The 23,807-nt window shown below is 36.1% G+C and overlaps 1 protein-coding gene across 5 annotated transcripts in view; it reads right to left on the bottom strand.

The window, feature by feature from the left end:
- The window catches only part of Prkg1 (protein kinase cGMP-dependent 1), a 1,145,204-nt gene that overhangs the window by 88,631 nt on the left and 1,032,766 nt on the right, over nucleotides 1-23,807 (bottom strand). For all 5 annotated transcript variants that reach the window (XM_040745627.1, XM_040745622.1, XM_040745633.1 and 2 more), the window contains one exon: nucleotides 20,962-21,036. In XM_040745627.1, the coding sequence (XP_040601561.1) occupies nucleotides 20,962-21,036 (75 nt within the window). The remainder of the gene's footprint in view (nucleotides 1-20,961; nucleotides 21,037-23,807) is intronic.

Raw genomic sequence — 23,807 nt, 5'->3', positions numbered from 1 at the left:
TGATGTTTTTCTGATTTCTTTGTCAGTCCTTTTTATCGTCTGTATATAGTAGGGCTACTGATTTTTTTGAGCTGATCTTATGTACTCACTCATATATGGATTTTAGATATGGATCAGGGGAGTGCCAGCCTACAATCCCATTGCCAGAGAGTCTGGGAAACAGGGAGGACCCTAAGAGAGACATGCATGGTACCCCAGAGAAGGAGAATGGGACAGGATCTCCTGAGCAGATTGGGAGCATGGGGGGACGGGAGAGGGATCTGACGAAAGAGAGGTGGAGAAGAGGAGGGGAGAGGAGGACATGGGGGAGCACAGAGGTTGAGTTGGGGGAAGAACAGAGGAGAACAGTATGAGATATACCATAATAGATGGAATCATTGGTTTGAGGAGAGATCTGGCACTAGTGTGATTTCCAGAGATCTACAAGGATGACACCAACTTAAAAGCCCTTCCTAGAGCCTTCACCCAGTGGCTGATGGAAGCAGAAGAGACACCCACAGCTAAACAGTGAACTGAACTCCTGGAACCCAGTTGCAAAGAGGGAGGAGTGATGAGCAAAGGGGTCAAGACCAGGCTGGTGAAATCCACAGAAATAGCTGACCTGAACAAGGGGGAACTCATGGACCCCAGGCTGATGGCTGAGAGGCCAGCATGGGACTTATCCAGACCTCCTAAATTTGGGTGTCAATGAGGAGGCTTTGGCAATCTATGGGGCCTTGGGTAATAGATCAGTATCCATGGCATATGAATGGACTTTGGGAGCCCATTCTACAAGGAGGGATGCTCTATCAACCTGGACATTGCAGGAGGACTTAGGCCCCACCCTGAACAAAATGACAGATTCTGGAGATCCCCTATGGAGGGCCTCACCCTCCCTAGGAAGCGAGTGGGGATTGGGTGGGGGGTTAGAGGGGCTTGAGGGGTGGTGGGTGAGGAGGGGAGAGAGAGGGAGCTGGGATTGACATGTGAAACAAGCTTGTTTCTAATTTAAATGAAAAAAATCTAAACAACAACAACAACAAAAGAAGATTGAGAACGGCAGACACTCGAGTGAACACCCAACCTTTTTGATTCTACTGCTCAGGAAACAGATTTAGCTCACAGTTATAGCAAGGGATAGTAAAAACAAAAGTACTAAGGATATTTCATGTCTACAACTCAGTTTAATAAACATATAAAATATGTATCCATGGTCCAACACAATGCCTTCATTTGGCGGTAGGTGCTTTCAAATAAAATAAAAAGATTAAATCTTATACATAGAGTTTGGGGTAAAAAGAAATCAAGCCAGGAAAATAATGAGAGGCATTAATTAAACTCAAAGTCATTTGAGCAATGAATGCATTTCACATTTCTCTCCTTTATTCTATTGTTCGTTTGTTTGTTCCTTTCTTTTCTGCCTTTACATCTCTGCTTCTGTCTCTTTCCCCATTCCCTTCATTCTTCTGTCTCTCTGTTTATGTCCCTCTCTTCTTCCCTCCATCTCCTCTTCTCAGTTTGAGAGATGGGCTCTCTGTATGAGCCAGATGGCCTCAGACTCATTCACAATCCTCCTGCCTCATCATCTGCAGTGCTGGTAAAATTGACGTGTGTTGCTATGTTTGTTTTTTTCTCATTTTGTGCCATTGATAATAGTTATTAGGTCAAAAATGTCTTTCTGGTCATCACAAAGCTATCTAAACGTTAATTTTAGCAGAGTATTTCTCATTAATTTAAACTAATTGTTAAATTGGTGCTTTACATAATCTCAGTTTGAAGCAGATGAGACCAGCTGCAATTTATTATAATAAGTGTCCTCTTAAGGAACCCCCAGGATGCCCTGATAATTATTTCACATTAATTGGCTCATACAGTAAAATATGCCATTTTATTACCTTCATCACATGTCTGACTCTTCCAGATAGTTGGTACTGTCATATTTCCACTTTAAAAGTGAAAAATATCATTATCTCAATATAATTTTATGCCTCTCTAGATTCCTGCCCTGCTTGAGTTACTATCCTGACTTCCTTCAAGTGAAAGCTAAAAAAACACTTTCCTTCCCAACTTGCTTTTGGTCATGATGTAACCCTAATTAATCATTGTTCCTCTTCACAGCAAAAGGACACTGACTAAGACACCAAGAAACCATTGCTATGACAAATACTGTTATTTCCTCTAAAAGTTTTATCATTTACGTCTTTGCTTAGATCTTAGATGCAACATTATGTTTTTTATGTAGTATGGGATACAGGTCCAACTTCATTCTTTTCTGTGAGTCCATGTGTTTTTTTTTCATTCCATTGCTGCTCCAGTTGAAGCCAGAAAGAGTGTTGAAACCTTCACACCCGTTTTAAAATGATTTTTCAGATGATTTAGAGTCTCAAAATTCTGCACAAATTTTAAATTGATTTTTCTAGTTCTAACATACCACTGTGATCTTGATATGCACTGAAGTGAATCTGTGTATCATTTTTGGTCGCATGCACATTTTAATAATATTAAACCTAATACAAAAAAATATAATTTGATGCCATAAATTTATTAGTAGATATAGGATAATGTTTCTTCTCATTTATTAGCACTGATAACTTTGTAATTTACTTTTTTCTGACAATGAGTCTCATTACTAAATGTTTCGTAAGTAAGTTTCATTTTTTAAAGGCAGAGAGACAAAGACCAAATGACTGTAAACTTTAAGGGAGCAGTAGCTATCTGATCATTATTATTATTAATATCACTGTTAATATTAATAGCACATATTTAATCTTTGTCTATTACTTTGCTCAAAATTAATCCTATTATGTTTAAGTACTTTCTAATCCTAAGTATTTAGTCCTATGATCACTACATTTTAGCAGCAGTCATCCCTCCCCCTTCCTCACTGGCATAATCATTCTGTTGCCATGGGAATGTAGAGAAGGAACAAAATGGTAGATGATGCCTATTTTAGGTGGAAGTCGATTGGGTTGTTTTCTCTAGGAGCTCCAGTTATTCATTCAGATAAGAACGTGGACAGTGGCCTCTCACACACATTACAGAGCAGTGGATAACATTTTAAATGCAGGAAATTCTATTTCTAGCTATAAGACTTTCAACCTTTATGTAGAGATTTGATTATTTCGTAGTGAGACTCAGAGAGAGGTTGTTTTTTTGTATATTTTATGGAACTGTTTGAAAGTTCTGCTGAACAAATTATAAAGCAGCAACAACCTTTAAAGCAGGCATTTATTAACTCTTGATTAATGTTTTTTAAACTTTACCATAAATATTCAATAAATAGAGTTAGGCATTAGATATGCATACATCTAGAGTAGAAAAGTAATTCTCCAATACATATGAAGAATTTAGAAAGTAGACTTAGGCATTAGATATACATACATCTAGAGTAGAAAAGTAATTCTTCAATATATATGAAGAAGTTAGAGGAATCTCAACAACCCTATTTGCAACTTTGCCTAAGTAAGAATTATTTCATATATATTACCTTCCTAAGAATCATAATTTAAAATGAAGTAGTCATTTTTATCTTAGCTGTTTTAGAATTTCTGCAGGATCTGGGGGGGGAGTGGTTCTACTGCCTGTTTTTAACCATGAAGTCTTAATCTTTTATCTGTACATATTTAATCTATTTCAGAAGAAAACTGGGGAGAAAATTCAGTCAATAAAGTGGTTACCACGCAAACATGAGGACCTAAGCTCAATCCCCACTTTATATTTAAAAAGTAGTGTGCATTTGTCATCCTAGACCTTGGACGGATGAGACAGGTAGACAGCTGGAGTTCACTGGCCTGCCTACCTAGTCTAATGGGTGAGTCCCACAGCGGGGTGAAAGACAGAACAAGGTAGACAACTCCGAAAGAATAACACCTGTGGGTTCCTCTGGCCTTCACATGTGTGTACACATATGTGTACACCCACTCGAATATCCACATGCATATATATATATATATATGTATATATACACACACACACACACATGGCTTAGAAATAGATTCTAGTTAGTAAGGATCAAGGGATGAAACTTCATACACTTGAGTTTTGTATGTGGGCTTTCAGAGAGAAAACAGAAGCAGTTTCTTTCGATTTTCTTACAATTAAGACAATGGTGCTACTTTTTAAAGTGATGCATTTTCCTCACTGAGAGAGAGAGAGAGAGAGAGAGAGAGAGAGAGAGAGAGAGAGAGAGAGCAATCACCTAACTGCTGTAACTTCCTATCCAATAAAAATGTCCCACCAAAGAGAAGGAACCATGAAACGCCCTAAAAGTACAGAGAAAGACTTCAGCTAAGACAGGAGGAAATGAAAGCAGAAGCAACAGGATATGTCAAAGACTTTACCTCAGCAGGCTCTGAGGGTCAAGTTGCTTTGGTGCAATCTAAATGCTGTCATATATGCATGTCTTATAGTTCATCTAGATTGTTGAGCTGATGAAATTTAGGATCTCCACAGAATCAAGTTTCTAGGGGGTGTATATAAGGGCTTATTGAGATTCATCTATTGAGGAGGATGATCCAACCTAATACAGAAAGTATTGCTCCATGGTTGTCATAAACTGGCCTAATAAAAAGGGAAAGCAAGCTGAGTTCAAGTATTAGTTGTTTCCATAAGTGTAGATTCACTGTGGTCAGGAGCCCCTTTTCCCAGCTGCCATACTTTCCCTGCTGTCAGTGACTGTGTTCCATAGAACCATAAGCCACTTAGGCTCCTTGTGTCAAGTATTTTGTCTTAGCAGAAATACAAGTTGTTAATCTAATCTGGCTTTTATATCTTATAAAAGTCACTGATAGAGACTCATAAAAACCAAAGACGGGAAATCAATTACTAATTCAAGCTAATTCCACATTAAATAAAAAATGGAACCCATCTGGGCAGTGGTGGCACATGTCTTTAATCTAGCACTCTGTAGGCAGAGACTGGAGGATCTCTGTGAGTTTTAGGCCAGCTGATCTACAGAGTGAGTTCCAGGACAGACAGGGTTACACAGTGAAACCCTGTCTCGACTACTCCCTCCTAAAACAAAGAATTGCTTTCTTTTTGTATATTTAATATCTTAAGAAAACACAGGCTATGGAGGACACTGTATTGGTCCCTGATAAATGTTTAGTTAAATGTTGTCATTAGCCAAGCTCTTCTGAAATAAGATACCCCCTTAAGGCAGTTAGAGTACCAACCTAAAATTACTGATGGAGAAATTTTCTAACATAATCACAAGCATCACTGCTAACTTAGTGAGCTACCATCTTGAAAAAAGGTTGAAATGGAGCAAGGTGGAGACAGCATCTTGTGTTAAGTAATGTACGCATTCAAAAGCTTAGAAATAAAAAGACTCCATTGCAACATTGCTGAATAGAAGCAGCCTGGCTTTCTTGAGAAAGACTGGTTTAGGACCTGGAGAGAAATAAGTCATGAAGAATCTGGATCATCTTTTTACCCAGAAAGCAATAGTTCATCACTATTGACATTAATTATTGCCATATTTACAATCCTTGAATACATAAGTACAAAGGGTATGCTGTATTCAAATAACGTTTTAACATTCAGAAAATGCTTTAGATACATTTGCCTATCTCAATAATAGTATAATTGGTTTTAATTGGTGGCATTTGAATTTTCCAGATTCTCTGACATTTGGGTGGTTCTTATAATTTGAGCATTTAAATTACTGCTGCATTTAAATTACCCAGAAAGCAACTAATGAATCATGTCAAGAGGAAGCAACAAACCAACCCGAGGGAGCTTCAACCAGAAAATTACTGAATACATTGAAAATACACTTATAATATAAAAATCCATGAATTCATAATGATATGTAATTTGCAAGAAAATAAAATTTAAAGACCTCACTTGTCACCAAGACAGAAGTAAGGCACCAATTATTTGGTGTGCAAGTGTAATCAGTGGAGAGGGGTAGAGCAGATACCTGCCTTCCTGTCATGATGAACTAGTTTGAGAGAGAACTATATATTACATTTCTACTTGATAAGCTCAAAGCTTTTAAGAGAAGAAATGCACCTAATATGCAGCTATGCATGGAAGGAAAGATGAAAAAATGGATAGTGACCATTTAAGAACACAAAGATAACTGACAGTCTGGAGTCACCACTGAAAATCAAAACATTTAACATAAGGTTGATGGGAGACCATATAAAGCTTCAAGGCTTTCATGGATACCAATCCATTTGAGACCTGCCCTTCTCTTGAACAGAAACTGAGGAGGCATGGATTGAGGGGTGGGAAGAAAGGGGGCAGGGGGAGGGACTGGGAGGAGATGAGGAAGGAGAAACTGCAGCTGGGATATTGAATAATAATGATAATAATAATAATAATAATAATGATGATGATGATGATGATGATGATGACCAAAACAAAACTGCTAGGCTTCTCCCTCCTAAGACACCAAATCAAATTAAGGTGGTAGGAAGTGAAGTGATCAAGCACAAAATATTTTAATACTCATTGAACCTCCTAATAAATATTGTCAAAACAAAGTTGAACATAAATGGGATCATGTTGTACACTCAAACACCCAAAGCTAGAGAGAGGGAAGGTCCACAGCACCATTTAAAAGCAACAAGGCAATCTGAAGTGGGAGATCTACACCAGGACACCTGCCTCAGTTTGCCAACCTACTAGAGTTCCTGCAGGAATGCCCCTGTGACAAAGGAGCCTCAATAGACATCACAACACACAGCTATGTGTGATTATTTTTAGAGCAAATAATAACCGTCAAAAGTCAATAGGATTGTTATATTTATGTAGCATTTTAACGTTTCAGAAAATGCCCTAAAATACATTTGCCTATCTCAATAATATTATAATTGGTTTCAGTAGAAGGCATTTGAACTTTCCAGGTTCTCTGACATTTGAGTTGTTCTTCTAATTTGAGTATTTAAATTACAGCTGTTTGCCCTGTACAAGCTATATGGATAAGTAACCAGTCTTTAAAGAATGAATTAATGAATACAAATGAGATGTCATTTTATAGTTTAGATGGCTATGGGCTTTTGCTGGTTTTCCTGGTCTTTAGAATTACTAATATCCATTATAGTAAAACTAATTTGGAGTATTTGAATTTTCTGGTTGTTGAGAGTTTTTATAAGTGAGGGATTGTGCTATATTTTACAGCAAATGGACATTATAATGCAATAAATACAGAAATAAACACATACTCTAAGCATGATTCAAGTTTCATATTCTGAAGAGCTAACAAGGATGCAAGTGGGAATGTCATTACTATAGATCAGGCTCTAAATGCAGTGATTGTCCCCACAGCAGGATGAGGTACTTGCTTGTTTTTGTTATTCTCGAATTTGTAAACATAATCTAACTTCAACCTGCCAGTGTCATTCATTAACATCACATGAAAGCCCACCAGTGGTCACCTCATTTAGTAACTGGCAAAGAGAAACAATTCAGTTCACTAGGACATTAGAGGTCTAAGGAAAATGACACTCTTGACCATATTCAGTCATTTTGTCACAAATATATACCTACAAGAGCTGAACTGTTGGGTATAAAGCTCAAAATGCTCTTGTACCAAGACATCAGCAACCATATCTTACAAAATTAAAGGTGAAAAATTAATAGGTATTCATAAACAAATTGACTTGAACAGATCCTTTCTTGGGTTAAAATCTTTTTTCCTTTACAAAGAATAGTGTTTGGATAAAAATAGATAATTTCTTAAAGAGTGACAAAGATACCCCATCTAAGGATTCAGACAGCCTTCCATCATTTCCCTCTAACCAAACAGCAGCACAATCATCATTGTAATTACTGGGATTTTCTTCTTTGTTTTTTCGAGACAGGGTTTCTCTGTGTAAGAGCCCTGGTTCTCCTGGCACTCACTCTGTAGACCAGCCTTGAACTCATAGAGATCCACCTGCCTCTGCCTCCCAAGTGCTTGGATTAAAAGCATGTACCACCATGGCCCAAATTTTCTTTATTAGATGTCAAGTTTCCCAATGGGGGAGAACTTATCTTCTACTTCTCCTTTGTATTCATTTTGCCTACTACATACCTTGCATTTGAGTTTTAAAGCATTAGTTTTACTTTATTCCTCCCAGTAACAACGCTATTCTTTGATTATGGAGACGGCACTACCAGACCATCACTAGATGGACACGTGCTTCGGATACTGAAGCATGTTTCAAAAAGGTCCCTGGCAGTCTGCTTGTAGTCATCCACATAGAAAGGACCACGAAAGATGAAAGGAAACGCTTCTACCCAAGTTGGGCTAAGTGAGCCAGTGAGTTTATTGTCATTACTTACAGATAAGACTATGAATACAGGAAAGTTTACAAATAACTACACCATGGAGGAAGACTCCTTTCCTCTTCGCAATTGTGAATCTTAGGCGGTGGAGGAGTGTCTAGAGCTTTGTGACTCTAGTGACTGCCCAGCTTGCTCTGACTTAAGATTGCGGCAATGGTCACATGTATCTGGAAGAAACATCTACACAAAAGATGTGTACTTCCATTTCTCTTACTTTTTTGATAGCTTCTTTTTAAAATCCAATTCTGCATGTTTTTAAGGTAGCTGTTTAAAGAGGTTTTATTTTTATTAAATTTTAAAGTGTATATATGTGTAGGGATGGGGAAGCCATGCATGTGGGTGCAGTGCCCGAAAAGGCCAGTGGAGGGCATCAGATCTCCAGGAGTTCACAAGCAGTTGTGTACCCTCTGATGTCTGTACAGATGAGCTGAACTCATTGTCCCCCATGCTCATTGGTGACCATGGAAGACTGAAGAGATGAGTGAGAGGTTTAAAGCACACACTGCTCTTGCCCAGGACTGAAAAAAACATATCCATTCTGCTGCTGTCTCGAACACCGTGATCAAATACAACTCAGGGGAGGAAGGCTGTGTTTTAGCTCATAGATTTTAGCCGATCATTGAGGGAAGTCAGGACAGAAACCCAAGCAGGAACTTGAAACCCATATCTGCTTGCTATCCCACGAAACATTATTTCCAACCAAAGAACTCATTCACGGCCAAGGAAGAATAGCAGAAACCATAGATGAAGCTGCCTGGTATCTGGCTTGCTTATAGGCTCATGCTTAGTTAGCTTTCTTATATAGCACAGGACCATCTGTGATTTTTTTTAAATCACAGCAACCCACAGTGGGCTGGACCATCCTACAGTAGCTAACAAAAAGACAATCTCCAACAGACTTGCCCACAAGCCTACCTGACCTGGGAAATCCCTTAATTGAGACTCCATTCTCAGATGGCTCTAGGTAGTGTTAACTTACAGGCAAAGTTAACTAGGACACATTGGTTGCTTTTTAAAGAATGAAATTATAATGAATATCACAACTGAGTTGGGAAAGAGGCATTGCTGTTAGTTCCTTCAATATGCTTTATAAACATTCTGACCGGTCCACATGAAATCAATTTTTTGTTCTATACATCCCTTACAAACACACATGAAAAATGTACATGTGTACAAGATACATAGCTATGAAAAAGTCACAAAGCAATACTTCCATGCCTCATGAATCCACCAACAGTACAACTGCTGTTCAAAATCCACTAAATGAATTTAGTGAGTCCTGCTCCTTAGAACCCATTAGTTGAAAAATCACTCAGAAATTATACTGTTTACTAACAAACACTGAAGGATACTGTGATGTTTAATGTGGACTGTGGGCTGTTCATGGTGTAGAATCCTGGAAAAGGAATCTTAATGAGACAGATATAATTGTCTACAGGATGTTGACCTGTGAGCTTATCTTCAAGGATCATCTTGGCTGTATTAGCAGATATTGGAAGATCCAGCCTTAAAGTGTTACCAAAATGCAGACTGGGAATTCTGAACTTTTTAAACATGGAGGAGGTGTGTTGAGCACAGTCATGCATGCATTTAATCTCCTGGTATTGATGGAGTGCAACCCAGAATTGTGAGCCAAATAGACCCTTTCTCCTTTAAGCTGCTTTTGACAGTTTTTTTTTTAAATCACAGCAACAGGAAATGAAACTGAGACAGATACTAGCTTCTTATTCCTCTTGGACCTTTTTGGATTCTCATTTCATCCTTGATTTTTTTTTTACACAAAAGCTTCACCATGTCCCTGTTCAGCATTGAAGGGTATGTAGATTCTGGGAGCACATGGAATGGTGAGCTGTGCCTCCCTAATACTTTCAATCATTTCCAGCTATTGCTTCAATCAGAGTAAGTGAAGCTCACCAGAATGTGGCTCTTGGAAGCACATGAGAAACTGAGATCTTGTCAGCAGGCAGGAGGATGACTGCATGGCATTGTCTTGGTGGAATCTATTGCTAGCCAACACCACAGAGGAGGAACTGAAAGAGTTCCAGGCCCTTTATTCCTAAAAGTCAATCAAACCATGTCCACAGAACATATAACGCAAAATGTGTGTGTTGTAGTATTTGCAGTGGCTCATTAAATATATATCTTTTAGTACCCTAAAACACCTCTATTTTTTTGCCTATAGCCTGTTCTCTTTTGTAATACATCCAATTTCACAATATGCATTTGTATTACATTATCAATGGAATAGTTAATGTTCATTTTATGTAAATCTATTTCCAGATTTTGAAAGTGCAACTGAAGAAATTATATGAATGTAAAGAAAACTCTTTGCATTATAACAATTAACTACATTTTTAGACTATTACAATAAGTACCATCTAGTGTAAAAAATGTCAGCCAACAATGCACTTAATTGAAATGAATGTTTTTCCATCTTCAGCCAACCTAACATTGCTGACATCTTAAACTCAAAGATTCAGCATCTGATGAAACAGAATCCAACAAATTAATTATCCCATCATATATTTTAAAATTCAAAATGAAAGTCTTAAAATTCTGACAAGAGTGATATTCTTGTTACAGCTAAACATTTATGTTAGAAGTGGAGTATTGCATCCCCGTATCTATTAATAACAGATTTTCAGTGTTTCACCATCTAATTCCGTCCTGTTCTCCAGTGTATATTTGGTAATGTATAGAAGTATTGTTGTGACTCAGGAATTGAGGGTCATAATACAGTACTGACCTCCAGGTGACAGAGGTCAGTGGTTAAACACCCTACATCTTACAAGATATTAGAATTATCCAGCCTGAAATGTGACTAAGTTTGAAAATTCTGTATTAATACATACATCAGTGATTATTCTACAGTTACAAATATGACAAAGTGCTGGCTTATAAAATAAGATTATCAATTATTGTATTGATTCATACTGATTTTGAAACTGTTGGTATATTTACATGATGAACATTGATAGCTAAAAACTGGTGCATCTAGAAAGAAATTGGTAATGTGAATTAAATAATGTAATATGATATCAGACAATAGTGATGCAATTATAAAATACTCCACTAATCACATTATGAGAAATTATAAAATAATATTTTACACATGTGTAAATAGTTTACACATGATCAAATATTGGTAGATTCTTATAATACAATTAATAAAATGAGTTTCCTATTTTTATTTACTTGAATACTGGCAATATTATAAAACTAGTATTTTAACATAAAATATTATAGACATTGTTTAAATAACAATGTATACAAAAGAGAAATTATGTAAAATAGATAATAAGCTTTGCCTTCAGTCAAACAGAGAAGCATTGGTCTAAGAGTTTCTGTTTTTAAAGATTATCTGTTTAAATTACATGTGTTTTTTCAGATAAAAAATCACTTTACTTTGAATTTTGTCATCTCTCATGTAGCATATAGATGAAATAATAGTTGAAAGAATGAACTAGAAAAATATACTCTGAACAATGCAGTTTTTGTGTCATAGTTAATGGTATATATTTGTGTTTATTAAGAGAGTTATCATAATCACATAGTTATAGGCATGTCTTCACAAGAATGTGCTCTTAAAACATGAATCACATAGTATTTTCAGTATATGAAAACTGTAGAGTGTTTCACAGACTAAGACAGTTAGCTGTCACTGGGTCAGGTAATTTTTTTTTTTTTTTGGTTTTACGAGACAGGATTTCTCTGTATTGTTTTGGAGGACCAGCCCGGCCTCCAACTCACAGAGATCCACCTGCTTCTGCCTCCCGAGTGCTGGGATTAAAGGCGTGCACCACCACTGCCCGGCAGGTCAGTAATCTTATGCATACTTTTTGCATATGTTTCCATTAGTTGAAATGTGCATGAATATAATTCAACTCTTATTTGGTAGCTCTGCTTTCTTAAACTTCCTTCCTGCTCCCCAGCTTGGTGCTGGCATGAAATTATTGCTCTGATATTCATGTCAATGCAAAAGAAAATACTAATATTAACCAAGTGGAAACAGTTTCCTAAAGAAAAAGACTGACACAGTCTCCTAGTTTATACCATCAAAATTCCTATCTGTCGTTGAGTCTTTGTTCACATAGATGTGGGTGGCCATTTATTGAGACTGCGGGAAACTTTTGAGCATACTTGAAATGCAAAGTTGATAGGCAATCTAAAGTGCATTCTTCATTTCTCATTTAACTGTTTTTATAATAAAATTAGCAGGTTTGAGTGAGAAAACCTGAGTCTACATGAACATTTTCACACTAATATGATGAGCAGAGAACCTGGTTTAGGAAAACACACTTTTTGAATGAAACTGACAGTTCTATAAATCATGTTTATTATCACAACAGGCATACTATGCTAAATTTTTTCTACACCATATAAACAAACAACAGATGGGGAATCAAGACTAGACCTGACTATTCCAAGCCCTTAAACCCAAACTGGTCTTAGAGTCACTATTTTTCAGAAACTGTCTTATTTCCTTTTCAAGTATCGGGATCACAACTATTCGAAGTGTTTAATCAGTAACTTATTGAGAGGGTCTAAACTGCTTGTTCCAATTGTGAAGACTGAATCACCGGCACCTGTTTCCTATCTCTGAATGTTTCATAAACTAGGGAACAGGCTGGATGCCTGAAGTGATGGAGGTGCTTTATAAAGTTGAGTAACACCTGCAATTTATACACTGAAGTCAAATGGCGTGATACATGGAAATGGCTCTGAGCAACAGCCATGCTCCAATTCTATATCGTGTCTTTTTCAAGTAACAATTTAAAGATGTAAATTAGTATCGTATATTATGTTCATTGTATCAAAACTGATTTGTGCTGCCATTTAAGTCATTACTTAAAAATTATTTCTTTCAGAAAGGATTCATTGGGAAGCATTACTATAACATTTTCCAATTTCAAAAGTACTCTATAATTTTCTAATAGCTCTTTATTGAAAGATAGCCTAGCTTATTATCATATCTAAATGTCATATCAGGAAGAGAAAAATTCTTTGTATAACGGTGAAAATGAAAAATTCTGTTTCTATGGGCTGATTTATTTAACCCTTCTAAATTACTATAACTAACTTCAAGCAATTCTGTCCAATTTTTTTAGTAATTATTTTAAATAGCGTAAGTACTGTGAGCAATACTTAAAAATCAGAAAAGGGAAGGAATATTACTGTTTAAAAAGCAAACATAGCTATTTTCTGATTCTTAAGTCTGTTTGCTGTTAGTGCTCAGAGATATCTTCATTCTCCATTTAGAAAACAGCCAAAGTTAACATGGTGCATGGACAAATTGGAGGGAGGTTTCTGAAAGAGCACCTGAGTGCGCGCCTTCTATGTCTCAGAAATCGAAAGCAGAAAGCCAGGGAGGGCTTTAGAACCACCTCTCTCTCAGATGAGGAAACAGGCCCACAGGGGGCTTGCTCAAGTTCACATGGTGCCATCAGAAAATCCTTCTCCAAGACCGGAGCTGATGCTCCTCTCACTACATACACGCCCATTTCGATGCATTGGCCAGCTCAACTGGCCAACAGCTGGCTAACATTGCTAACATTGCTCACGGATTTTCTCTAAACATTCCCCCATCCAAATTCACAACGCAGGTTTAGACATGTGCTATTATATCCTTGTAAGTCATAAAAGGAGTTTTTATGGCAAATGTATCTGTCACTTGAAACTACCAAGAACATACAGGAATCCACTAGATTATTTATCTTTATGCTTTTTAAAGGTATTACAACCCATTCACTTGTCTGTATTTGTCAAACAAGTTAGCAGTGCTAGAATTTTGGTTATGTTCAGTCCTCTATCTATTAACTAGAAGAGGTTGCATGCAAGGACATCCTGGCATCTCATTAATAATGTCTTGCTACCCAGGGAGTCTTAAAGATAGGCAAAGTGGAAAAGAAATAAGCCTTTGAGAGCTTTAATTTTTAAAAAATGAAATAGATATAAATTTTCTATTGAAATTTCCTCTTAAAATCACATTTAAAAAATGTAACTGAATCAGTTTCACTGTCCTTGAGAGAGAAATTTACTTTATGTGCTTTGATACCTCAAGTCATATTGAAGTATTAATGCTGATGTTGGTGGTCTTAGAAACTAGTCTATACCCCTTGGTAGCCCATCAACATGTCTTGAAATTCAAAAGCAAACAGTTCTTGCAAGGTTAAAAACCAAACTCAGGGCCAAATGCTGCAAAAGTTTCTTATTTCCTACCCTTTGCCCTACAATAAAATGGAAAATAATTATTATTGCCTAGACTCTGGGACTATCCTGTGATAGCTCAACCTACAAGTGGTCAGGAGGTTCCAATTCTGAGCTGAGGACTAGTTCATGATGCCATTCACAGCTTTCTTTCCATTTAATTGGCAGAGCGTTCTTATTTGGGAAGAGGATATTGCTCAGTTGAATTCTTTCCACAGGGGAAGAAACAATTTTCTAGGTCCATTTACTTGAGAATTGCTTAGATCAAGACTGAACTGTTTAAAGTAAAATGTTGATAAGATTGTGGGAATGCTAAGATCTTTGTTCCAGGAGGCCAGACAGGAAAAAATCTAATAAAAGGATAAGGGGCAAAAGGATTGAATTTCAATGTCTGTGTTCAAAAAAGCAGCTCCTTGTTAATGGGATTGTACATGTGAAACCATATGTTTATAGATGCTAGAGGACCCCAAGGGCATCTCAGAACATGCTACCAAGCAAAGCAACCTTGGCATCTGATTTGTATGGCTTCTTGTGCCTCTAAGGGCATTTGGCATTTGATGAGTTAATGATTGAAGGCCTGAGCAAGATCTGCTGCCAGACAGCAAGGAGAAATAGCAGCAACCTCCCTGTGACAAACAGACTGAGCAACAAAAGGCCTCCTCTGCTAATGAAATGGAAGGAGAGGGCATCTTTTACCACTGCCACACTGTGTCAAGCAACAAGGTTCACCACCAAAAGTAATTGGGAAAATACCAAACAGATGAAAACATTCCTTTGCAAATGAGCTTGTAAACAAAAAGGGAAGCCTTGTAACAATGAGTGTTAATCATGAGACTAGGATTGTTTCCACACAGAGCAGGGGGATTGGGCCAATACTCTGGTTAATTCTTACAAAGGGAACAAAGAGGTGGCTGTGGTATTTTATTGTTTATCAACAGTAAGTCAGAGCTCTAGTGCCTGTCAAGTTTTTGTTCATTATTGTTTTCTCATAGTGATAGAGGTGCCCTGTTTTGCATCTTCATTTTTTTGACTCCTTGCCTTAATTTTCTTTTCTTGCTTACTTTAAACTATTCTGCCTATGCTATGTGAATCTGTTAGATGGATCCTGCTGGCGAACTCTTCTTCAGGTAATGAAGCCCTAGGCAGAGAGGGCTGCAAGGAGGACTTGCTCCCCTTCTGGTGGTCAGAGGTATCCTAACTTGGACTGCATATTATTGTCTCACACATTAACCAAGTCCCAACTCCTTTATTCAGATAGGGTGACCCTTGCCATGTATTATGAGTTACATATGCCCTGCTTTCCTACATCAGGAACATAGCATAGGTCACATGCCTGCTTCCTGACTGTGAGAGACCTCCTCATTACCCGAGACTCTTTAAAAGCAGGACACACCTTGCTTTGACCAGCAGAGAGGAAGTTCATTAAAGCTCTTCTGTTCCACCATATTGCCAACTGCCAATTTTCATAAATCTCTTGTCTAAAAGATGATTTGGCTCTGTGTTTCTCTTTTGAACATCCTCTCATCTCTCTGCCTAAAGTACAGCATGTTCTTCTGGGGACCGAGGCATAGAACAGGTGAATTGATATGGTACAGGATGGAAGGAGTTGAGAAGCAAAGAAACATGGACATTCCAGGGGGGTCTTGGCAGGTTTGATCTTAATGGTCAATTCATGGCATTTTGCCATTGCAGCCTAAAAGGACCAAGACACTGTACTCTGTTCTTGGCCTCATTGCCATCATATACATCTGGCTTTCCTTGTACCTCTCATGTCTCCTCAGTCTTTTCTGATTGTTTCTCCTGATGCTTTAAAAGCTAAATTTCTCAGGAATAAATCACCAGCTTCATGATCCTCTTGTTTTCCATTCCCACCAGTTCCTTCTAGCGTCTCATTTGTCATTTTCATGCTTGTTCTCTATTCTCTCTGTGCCTACTTGCCTAGCCCACTTCAACGAACGCCAGTCTTTCATCAACTAATTACTTAGGATTTAGCTCAAAGGCATTGATAATGTCACTTCATCATAGGTTTCTTGTCATAGTGATTATTTATCTCTCTCACACTAGACCAAACGCATCATGAAAGCAAGGAACACATCAGTTTTAGTCACTATTTTATGGGGACAGGGGATTTTGTAGGCATACAGAGAGTATCTGTTGAGTAAATCAATGTCTATAAAAATGAATGTACATGGTGTGAGGCAGGTGCATGGGGAGCTTAGAGTTATCAGAGGGAGTCTAGGTCTATGTAACAAGTGACATTTCAGGTAATAAAGCATGGGCATATTTCACATGGATTTTTAACATGAGATTCTCCTGGAGAACAATACTAGGTCTCATCAACTCAGGTTGTTACTAAATTCATACACTAATCTACTGACACAGCTGTCAGAATATCTCAGTGGAAGTACCTAGATATGTATATCCCCAGGCTTCAAGATAAGACAGCAGGATAGAGCAGGTGACAGATGGACCAGCTAGTCTAAAATTCTGCAACTTTCCATGGATGCATGATATAGAGTAATTTGCACAGCTGGATGTACCATATGTGTAAGTAAGTGACTTTTGCTATTGCCAAGGTTTTGTTTGTGTTGTTCTGTTTTTAGGGGTGATTAAGAACTTATGTTCAAAAGAAAAATTAACTGAATGAAGAAGGTTTTAACTTGAATCAATCTAGAAAACAGGTTTCCATTCACTGTGTTCCCAGTCAGCTACTAAGATGATATCAGAAGAACACAGAATGCTGCTGTATGTTTACAATGAGATGATACTAAATGGATAAAAACAATATATAAAATATGTAAGTGTAATTAAAACACAAAGGTAATTAGAATATGTTAGATTGGCTTGGTTGGTTTTCTTTTTCTTTCTCTATCTTGCCATAATATTTTTACAAAAAGTAAAAGTAAAAAACATTTTTAATAATAATAAATATCATTATAAATAAAAATAGCATTTAATTTTTGCCCTCTATAAGCCCTCAGCTTGATAATATAATAATGACTTTCATGAAATACTTTAAGAGTGTAAGTTTTACTGTTAAGGTTTTATGATAAGCTAAGTTGAATGTAAAGTATACTATATATGAATTAGGGTTTTTTCTTTAGGAAAAAAGAGTCGTTTTGCTTATTGTTTCTAAGCAATGAATGCGTTGATGATCTTCTAACTATAAAAATACTATTTAATAAATAGACTTGTTTGTCAAAAATACTTGAAATAATGAAATAAAGCATTTACATTTAGATTTATAGACAGCCATGGTTTTACAAGACAAGCTTTACATATGGATGGATGTAGGATACTCAAAATCATCTGATAACAACTGTCATAACTTATTCTTAGAAGTATGAGGTCAAAATAACTATTGACATATATCTGTCTCCCTTCAAATGACAAGATATTCTCTAGTATTTAAAAATTGTTTTGTATCAGTATGCACATTTTATAGTACAAGGTACAACATATATTATAATATATTAATTAATTAAAATATGCTTTTATTAAGTGAATGAGTGTCTTTAAAGCAAGAATGATATGGACATATCATTACACACACTACTTTATATTCCAAGTTGATCCTTAATTTTGATATTACATTTTTTCTCTCAACCCTTGTGGCTATAATTCATATTTTAAAAAGCAAAGCCTTTAGTGGAAGATTATCAGCAATTAAGAAAGGCTGAACATGCCATAAGAGTAAAGTTTCATTCAAGAATAAATTTAGGACGTAAATTGTAATATAGGCAGAGGATACATATCCTTCAGTAGAAGAGTTTTGAAAACCATTGCAGTTGGGCATTTGCTTCAAGCCAGTTTTCCTGGACTCCCTGATCTACATACATACTTGGTATGGGTTTTCTGAGAATAATAGTATGTTTAATTGAGAGCAATCAGTCTCCCATTAAGAGTGTTATGCCAATATTTAATGAGTTCCTCACCTCTGAGTTTTAAGTGTCTCAAAGGAATCAGTTGTTACAGTCAGTCCTACTTTCATGTCCTCTTTCCCAAATAAGAATGGACATGGAAAAAATAATCATTTTACATGAGTAATTAACATGACCATTTTTGTGGAGTCTTAAGAAATATTACCATCAAATTTCATGCCTTTTGCAAAACCAAGAGGACCTTGAAAAACACGATTTACACAGTAGAGTTTAATTATCACCTCTGTGGTAACTGCTTTAGGTTTCATGGTCTATATAACAATTTAAACAATTAGAGGATGTTTCTAGTTTCTATTGCATAGGCAAGCTTTTTAAAGTTCCTTAAATACCAAGTGAATGTAAAATGTATTTAAAGGAAAGAAAGTCAATGGAAAGAGACAACAATGGTAACACATATAGACATCTGAGCTTCCTAGTGCAGATAAAAACCTACCCCATGGAAATTCATTGTTTGCCTCCTCTGAACATAAGGACATCAGACTGAGGGATGGCTACTACATCAGACACCTTCTAATGTTATTTGTTAGCACTGTATGACGTGCTAACTATATAGAAAGCATAATGACAACTACTCTAATATCTGTTTGTTATCACTTTCTCTAGAATTCTGATTAAAGGTTTATGTTTTGTGTACTAAGTATACATTCACTTGGTTTTAGTAATAATCAAACAACTTAACATAAATCTCTTTTGAATGAAATTTGCTAAGACAATGAGTATTCTGAGACAGCCTTTCAGTCAGCAGGCCATCTGAGGAATGGCCTCTTCAACAGCATTTGATCAGATTAGTAGCTCATCTAATCAGAGGTCTCTATAACCAAGTTTGATTCAGTTAGCAGTTGATCTAATTGGTGATTAATCTGACTAGTGATTGATCCCATCAGTGGCTAAACCAACAACCCATGGCTAACCAAATCAATAATTACAATCAAGTCTGTGGTTAGAGCAACTTAAGTAAGGTGATGGATGTGGTTAGTAAGCTTAATTACTGTGATTAATTCCTAGTTAATACGTATATCAAATCATGTTGCATACCCTAAGACTGTATCCTTATTTCATGATGTTCAAATTATAGTCTAGCAAATACATGAGTCAAACAAACATTGGGAAGTATCTTGATGTAGACAATATTTTATTACTTCTTATTCTTTAATCCTGTTACTGTTTTATAAAACTATATATATGGATACTTTGTAGGCTAAGTATGATTTTACAAATTACTATAAATATGGGAAATTATATAATATTAAATATTTCTTAGTCTTGCAAAATATTTTATGTATATGGAATAATTAATATCTGTTATCATAGTCATATATCAAAGTGTGTTTCCAAAAATTACTTCAACAAGGACATCCACATTTTAGCAATTTACTTTGCATAATGCCATCAATCAAAATGCTACAGTAGTTACCACTTTAAAGATGTGCTATCTGATGATGAGAGGCAGGTGTTGCGAGTCATGACCAAGAGTGAGCAGACGAGCAAAGACTGTTAGCTTTTGTCCAGGTTCATGCAACAGTGTGGCATACTATGGTCAAATCTTCTTTCTAATTGTCTAAATCTGGATTAAGTACATTCTTTCTTATTCTCTTAAGTGCAGCAGGTGTAAGTGAATTTGAGAATGGTCACAGTTCATATACTGTCAGTTATCTTTAAAAAGCCAATCGATTTTGAGAAGGGTCTCATTCACAATTACTTTCCCCATCACGGGTAATTTTAGGGCTAAGATTGGTATCAACTTTTAGTTGAATAATAGGAGTGATATGAAAGTTGTCTACCTAAAGTTGTAAGAAAACAGATAGCAAAGCAGCTAGACTATGTTCTGTAAGACAGTTGACTTTTTCTGTAAGTCTAAAGCAGCTGCTTACATTTTTAAGATGTCCACCAGTCATCTTATTTACACACCTGCATGTATTTCAGAGGTTAATATGAATGTAGTTCTTAATATTTTATTCCTAGGTCAAATGATATTTTCATGGATTCTTAGAGCAAAATATTTTATTTCTTTTGTGCTTGAGGTTATTACAAAATTAGTGGCGTGAACCTTGGACTTAACACTAAATTTTATATGTTTATTCCTTCTGCTTCCTATGTATATGAATTATGAAGAAGGATTATGAAGACCACTGTTTCTTCAAAGTAAGAAACATTTCTTTGAAATAAAAATTTGAATATATCAAATCTTTGCAAGCATTAAGGTTTTGTTTTTATAGCAAATCAGTCTTGTAAAAGAATTGCAGTTATGAAAAATTATAATTAATGAGATATTTAGCATCTAATATCATCAGAAAGTATTTTCAGTCGACAAAAACATGATAATTGTTTACATCAGATTTTAAACTATCACTTACCTTCTTGAGTTGATGTTTACAAAATTTAGATTCATGTTGAAAATAGCAATACTAAGTAAGCATATTATGTAACAAGTACATTGTTTGCTTAATATTAATCACAGTCATACTGCCAGAGCACTGACGGGAAGTCCAAATATTTGACCTTACCCTATTAAAATTATTTTTATCAAGATGAAACCTCCAAAGGAAATCTCACTTACTTTGCTTTTGCTTCTGCATCTTCATATGCTTTGTTAGAAACATCATCCAGTCCTCCAATCAAATGCTTGAATGAACTGTCAGAGGAAAACCAGAGTGATCAAGTTAAATACTCTGTAAAGTCAAAAAAAGGTAACCAGTCATAAATAGTAAAAGAATCTAAAGCCATTTTAATGTAAGTAAGTTTAAACAACTTAGACACATTGCTAAGAAATACGGTAGAGAGCAGAATTTCCTCTTGTTTCCTTGGGGCCCTCCATCACCTATGGCTCTTTCTGCCTTCTATTCCACAGGTTTCCCTGAGCCCTGGTGGAAGGGATTTGATGGAGACGTCCTATATGGGGCTGTGTGTTCCAAGTCTCTTACTCTCTACAATGTCTGGCTGTGGATCTCTATATTTGTTCCCATCTGTGGCAGGAGGAAGCTTCTCTGATGGTAGTTGAGCAAGGCACTGATCTATGAGTACAGCAGAATATCATTAGGAGTCATTTTATTGCTACTTAAAAAAAAGTAGTATTTGGTTTTAACCTAGGTCCCTGGGCTATTTAGTTTATTTTGAGACAGTTTTTCAGCACTAGAGCCCAGGGTAGCCTAGAATTTATTGTGCAGCAAAAGTTGTTTTGAACTTATCATGATCCTTCTCCCTCAGTCTTCTGGCTGGTAGAATTCTGGGTGTGTGTCACTATATCTAGCACCACTATTATTTATATAATTAATTTTCTTATTTTCCCATAAAATGTATTGGTCCATAACTAAACTTGGAGAAATTTTGATTTCAGAAAAACTCTAACATTCAAAAATGGACTTAGTTGGTGACATGTGACTAGGGGAGTATCTTTCATTTTTTCTCATTGTAGCTATGTTATTTTTTAAAGTTGAAATCATTGAGTAGCTATGATTCAATATTAATTTTAACTTTGCATCATTGTATGCATATTTAATTTTATCTTTTAAACTTTAAGCCACATTTAACAGTGAATAGGTAACTGCATGTACATATGTCATAGAGTATCTGTCTATGTATTTCTGATAACATAAACACATGCAGACACATACACAGTGAAGCAGGAAGTATGCCGCTAACTATGTGCACAAATATTTGTACGCTAGACTATCGGTTGAACATACAGGATTTCTCTTCATGATAAACATACGAAAGACCATACTTTTGTTTTTGAGAACTTAGGGCCATATATTGTTTGTAAGTAATTATTGTTTGGAGGGCAATCTTAGTCAAAAGAATATTTTAATTATATCCCAATAAAATGATAAATCCTTTAAAACAAAAAGTCAACTATTATATGTAAGTGAATTAAAAGATGAGATACAAAGGAGAGACATAACTGCCATGGGACATTAGTTTAAGATGTGTGACATTTACTTACGCTGTGGAACATTTGTTTAATGATGCAAAGATCTATTACATTCTTTTGTGTTGCATTTGTTTACTTCTGTGTTACTTTGCCTTTCTAAAAGACATGACTGGTCTAATAAATAGCTGAATCGCCAATAGCTAGGCAGGAGAGAGAAATAGGTGGAGCTGGCAAGCAGAGAGAATAAATAGATAGAAAAGGGAGTAGGGGGAGGAGTGAGAGTAGAGGAGGATGCCAGGGTCCAGCTACCCAGCCACACAAGCAATCTTGGAATAAGAAGTAAAGAAAGGTATATAGACTAGAGAAAGGTAAAAGCTCAGAGGCAAAATGTAGTCAGGATAATCTAACTTAAGAAAAGCTAGCTAGAAATAAACCAAGTTAAGACATGGCATTCATAAGTAAGAATAAGACTCCATGTATTTATTTGGGAGCAGGGTGGAAGGCCCCTAAAGAGCAAAGAGTAAACAAGTAAACAAACAAAAATCTCAATATACATAACAGTAAGTACTATAAGAAGAGGTTGAAATTTCAATAAATAACTAAAGACCCATTGATAAACTATGTGGTAGAATTACAGAAATAATTAATAAATTTATTTGTTGACCAATTTATTATTTACAGTTCAGACAATTGAACCAAGAGCTTTGCACCTAGTAGAAAGGCCATTCACCACTTACTGTATACTATTCCCTTTAAGAAATATATAGCATCTATGTGAATCCTTGTCAAATAAGTCTTTGAGGATACATTACTGTAAGTGGTTGCAATGGCTATTCTTAGTTATCAACTTTACTACATCTGGAATTAACTGAAGCCTAAGTGAGTGGGCACAGCTGTATGGTTTTTTTCTTATTTAAGTAATTTGAAGTGGGAAGACCCACTTCTAATATGGATCTTTGAGGTAGGAAGATCTACCTTTAGTCCAGACCACACTTTCTGCTGGCAGCATATATAGAGAGAGCATGGAAGAAGGAAGCTTGTTTGCTCTTTGCCTGCTTGCTCTCATTAGCAAGTCCATTTCTTTACTAGCATGAAAGTCTACTTTATGGAATTCCTGCATATACTGAAGACCAGCTGAGACATCTAGCCTTGTAGATTGAACAACTACTGGATTCTTGGATCGTCCAATCATATGCAGTAATTGTTGGATTGAAGCTATTCTAATAAATCCTGAATATATATGGACAGATGGAAGATGAGGGCAGGAATAAAGAAAAAGATTATCTATCTATCTATCTATCCATCTATCTATCTATCCATCTATCTATCATCTATCCATACATCCATCCATCCATCTATCTACCTACCTATCTACTTATCTATATCTTTATATATATATCTAAATATGTATATATATTCATTCTATAAGTTTTGTTACTCTAGGGAAATATGACAAATACAGTGGTAAACGCTTTTCTAAATATTTCTTAACGTCTTGTTGCATGACCTGACTAACAAAAGAGACTGCTGTCACC

Source organism: Mesocricetus auratus, unplaced genomic scaffold (assembly GCF_017639785.1).
Source record: "Mesocricetus auratus isolate SY011 unplaced genomic scaffold, BCM_Maur_2.0 Super-Scaffold_4256, whole genome shotgun sequence".
Classification (NCBI taxonomy): Eukaryota; Metazoa; Chordata; class Mammalia; order Rodentia; family Cricetidae; genus Mesocricetus; species Mesocricetus auratus.
The sequence above is the reverse complement of the archived record's forward strand: the minus strand, read 5'-3'. Positions and strand labels throughout refer to the sequence as shown.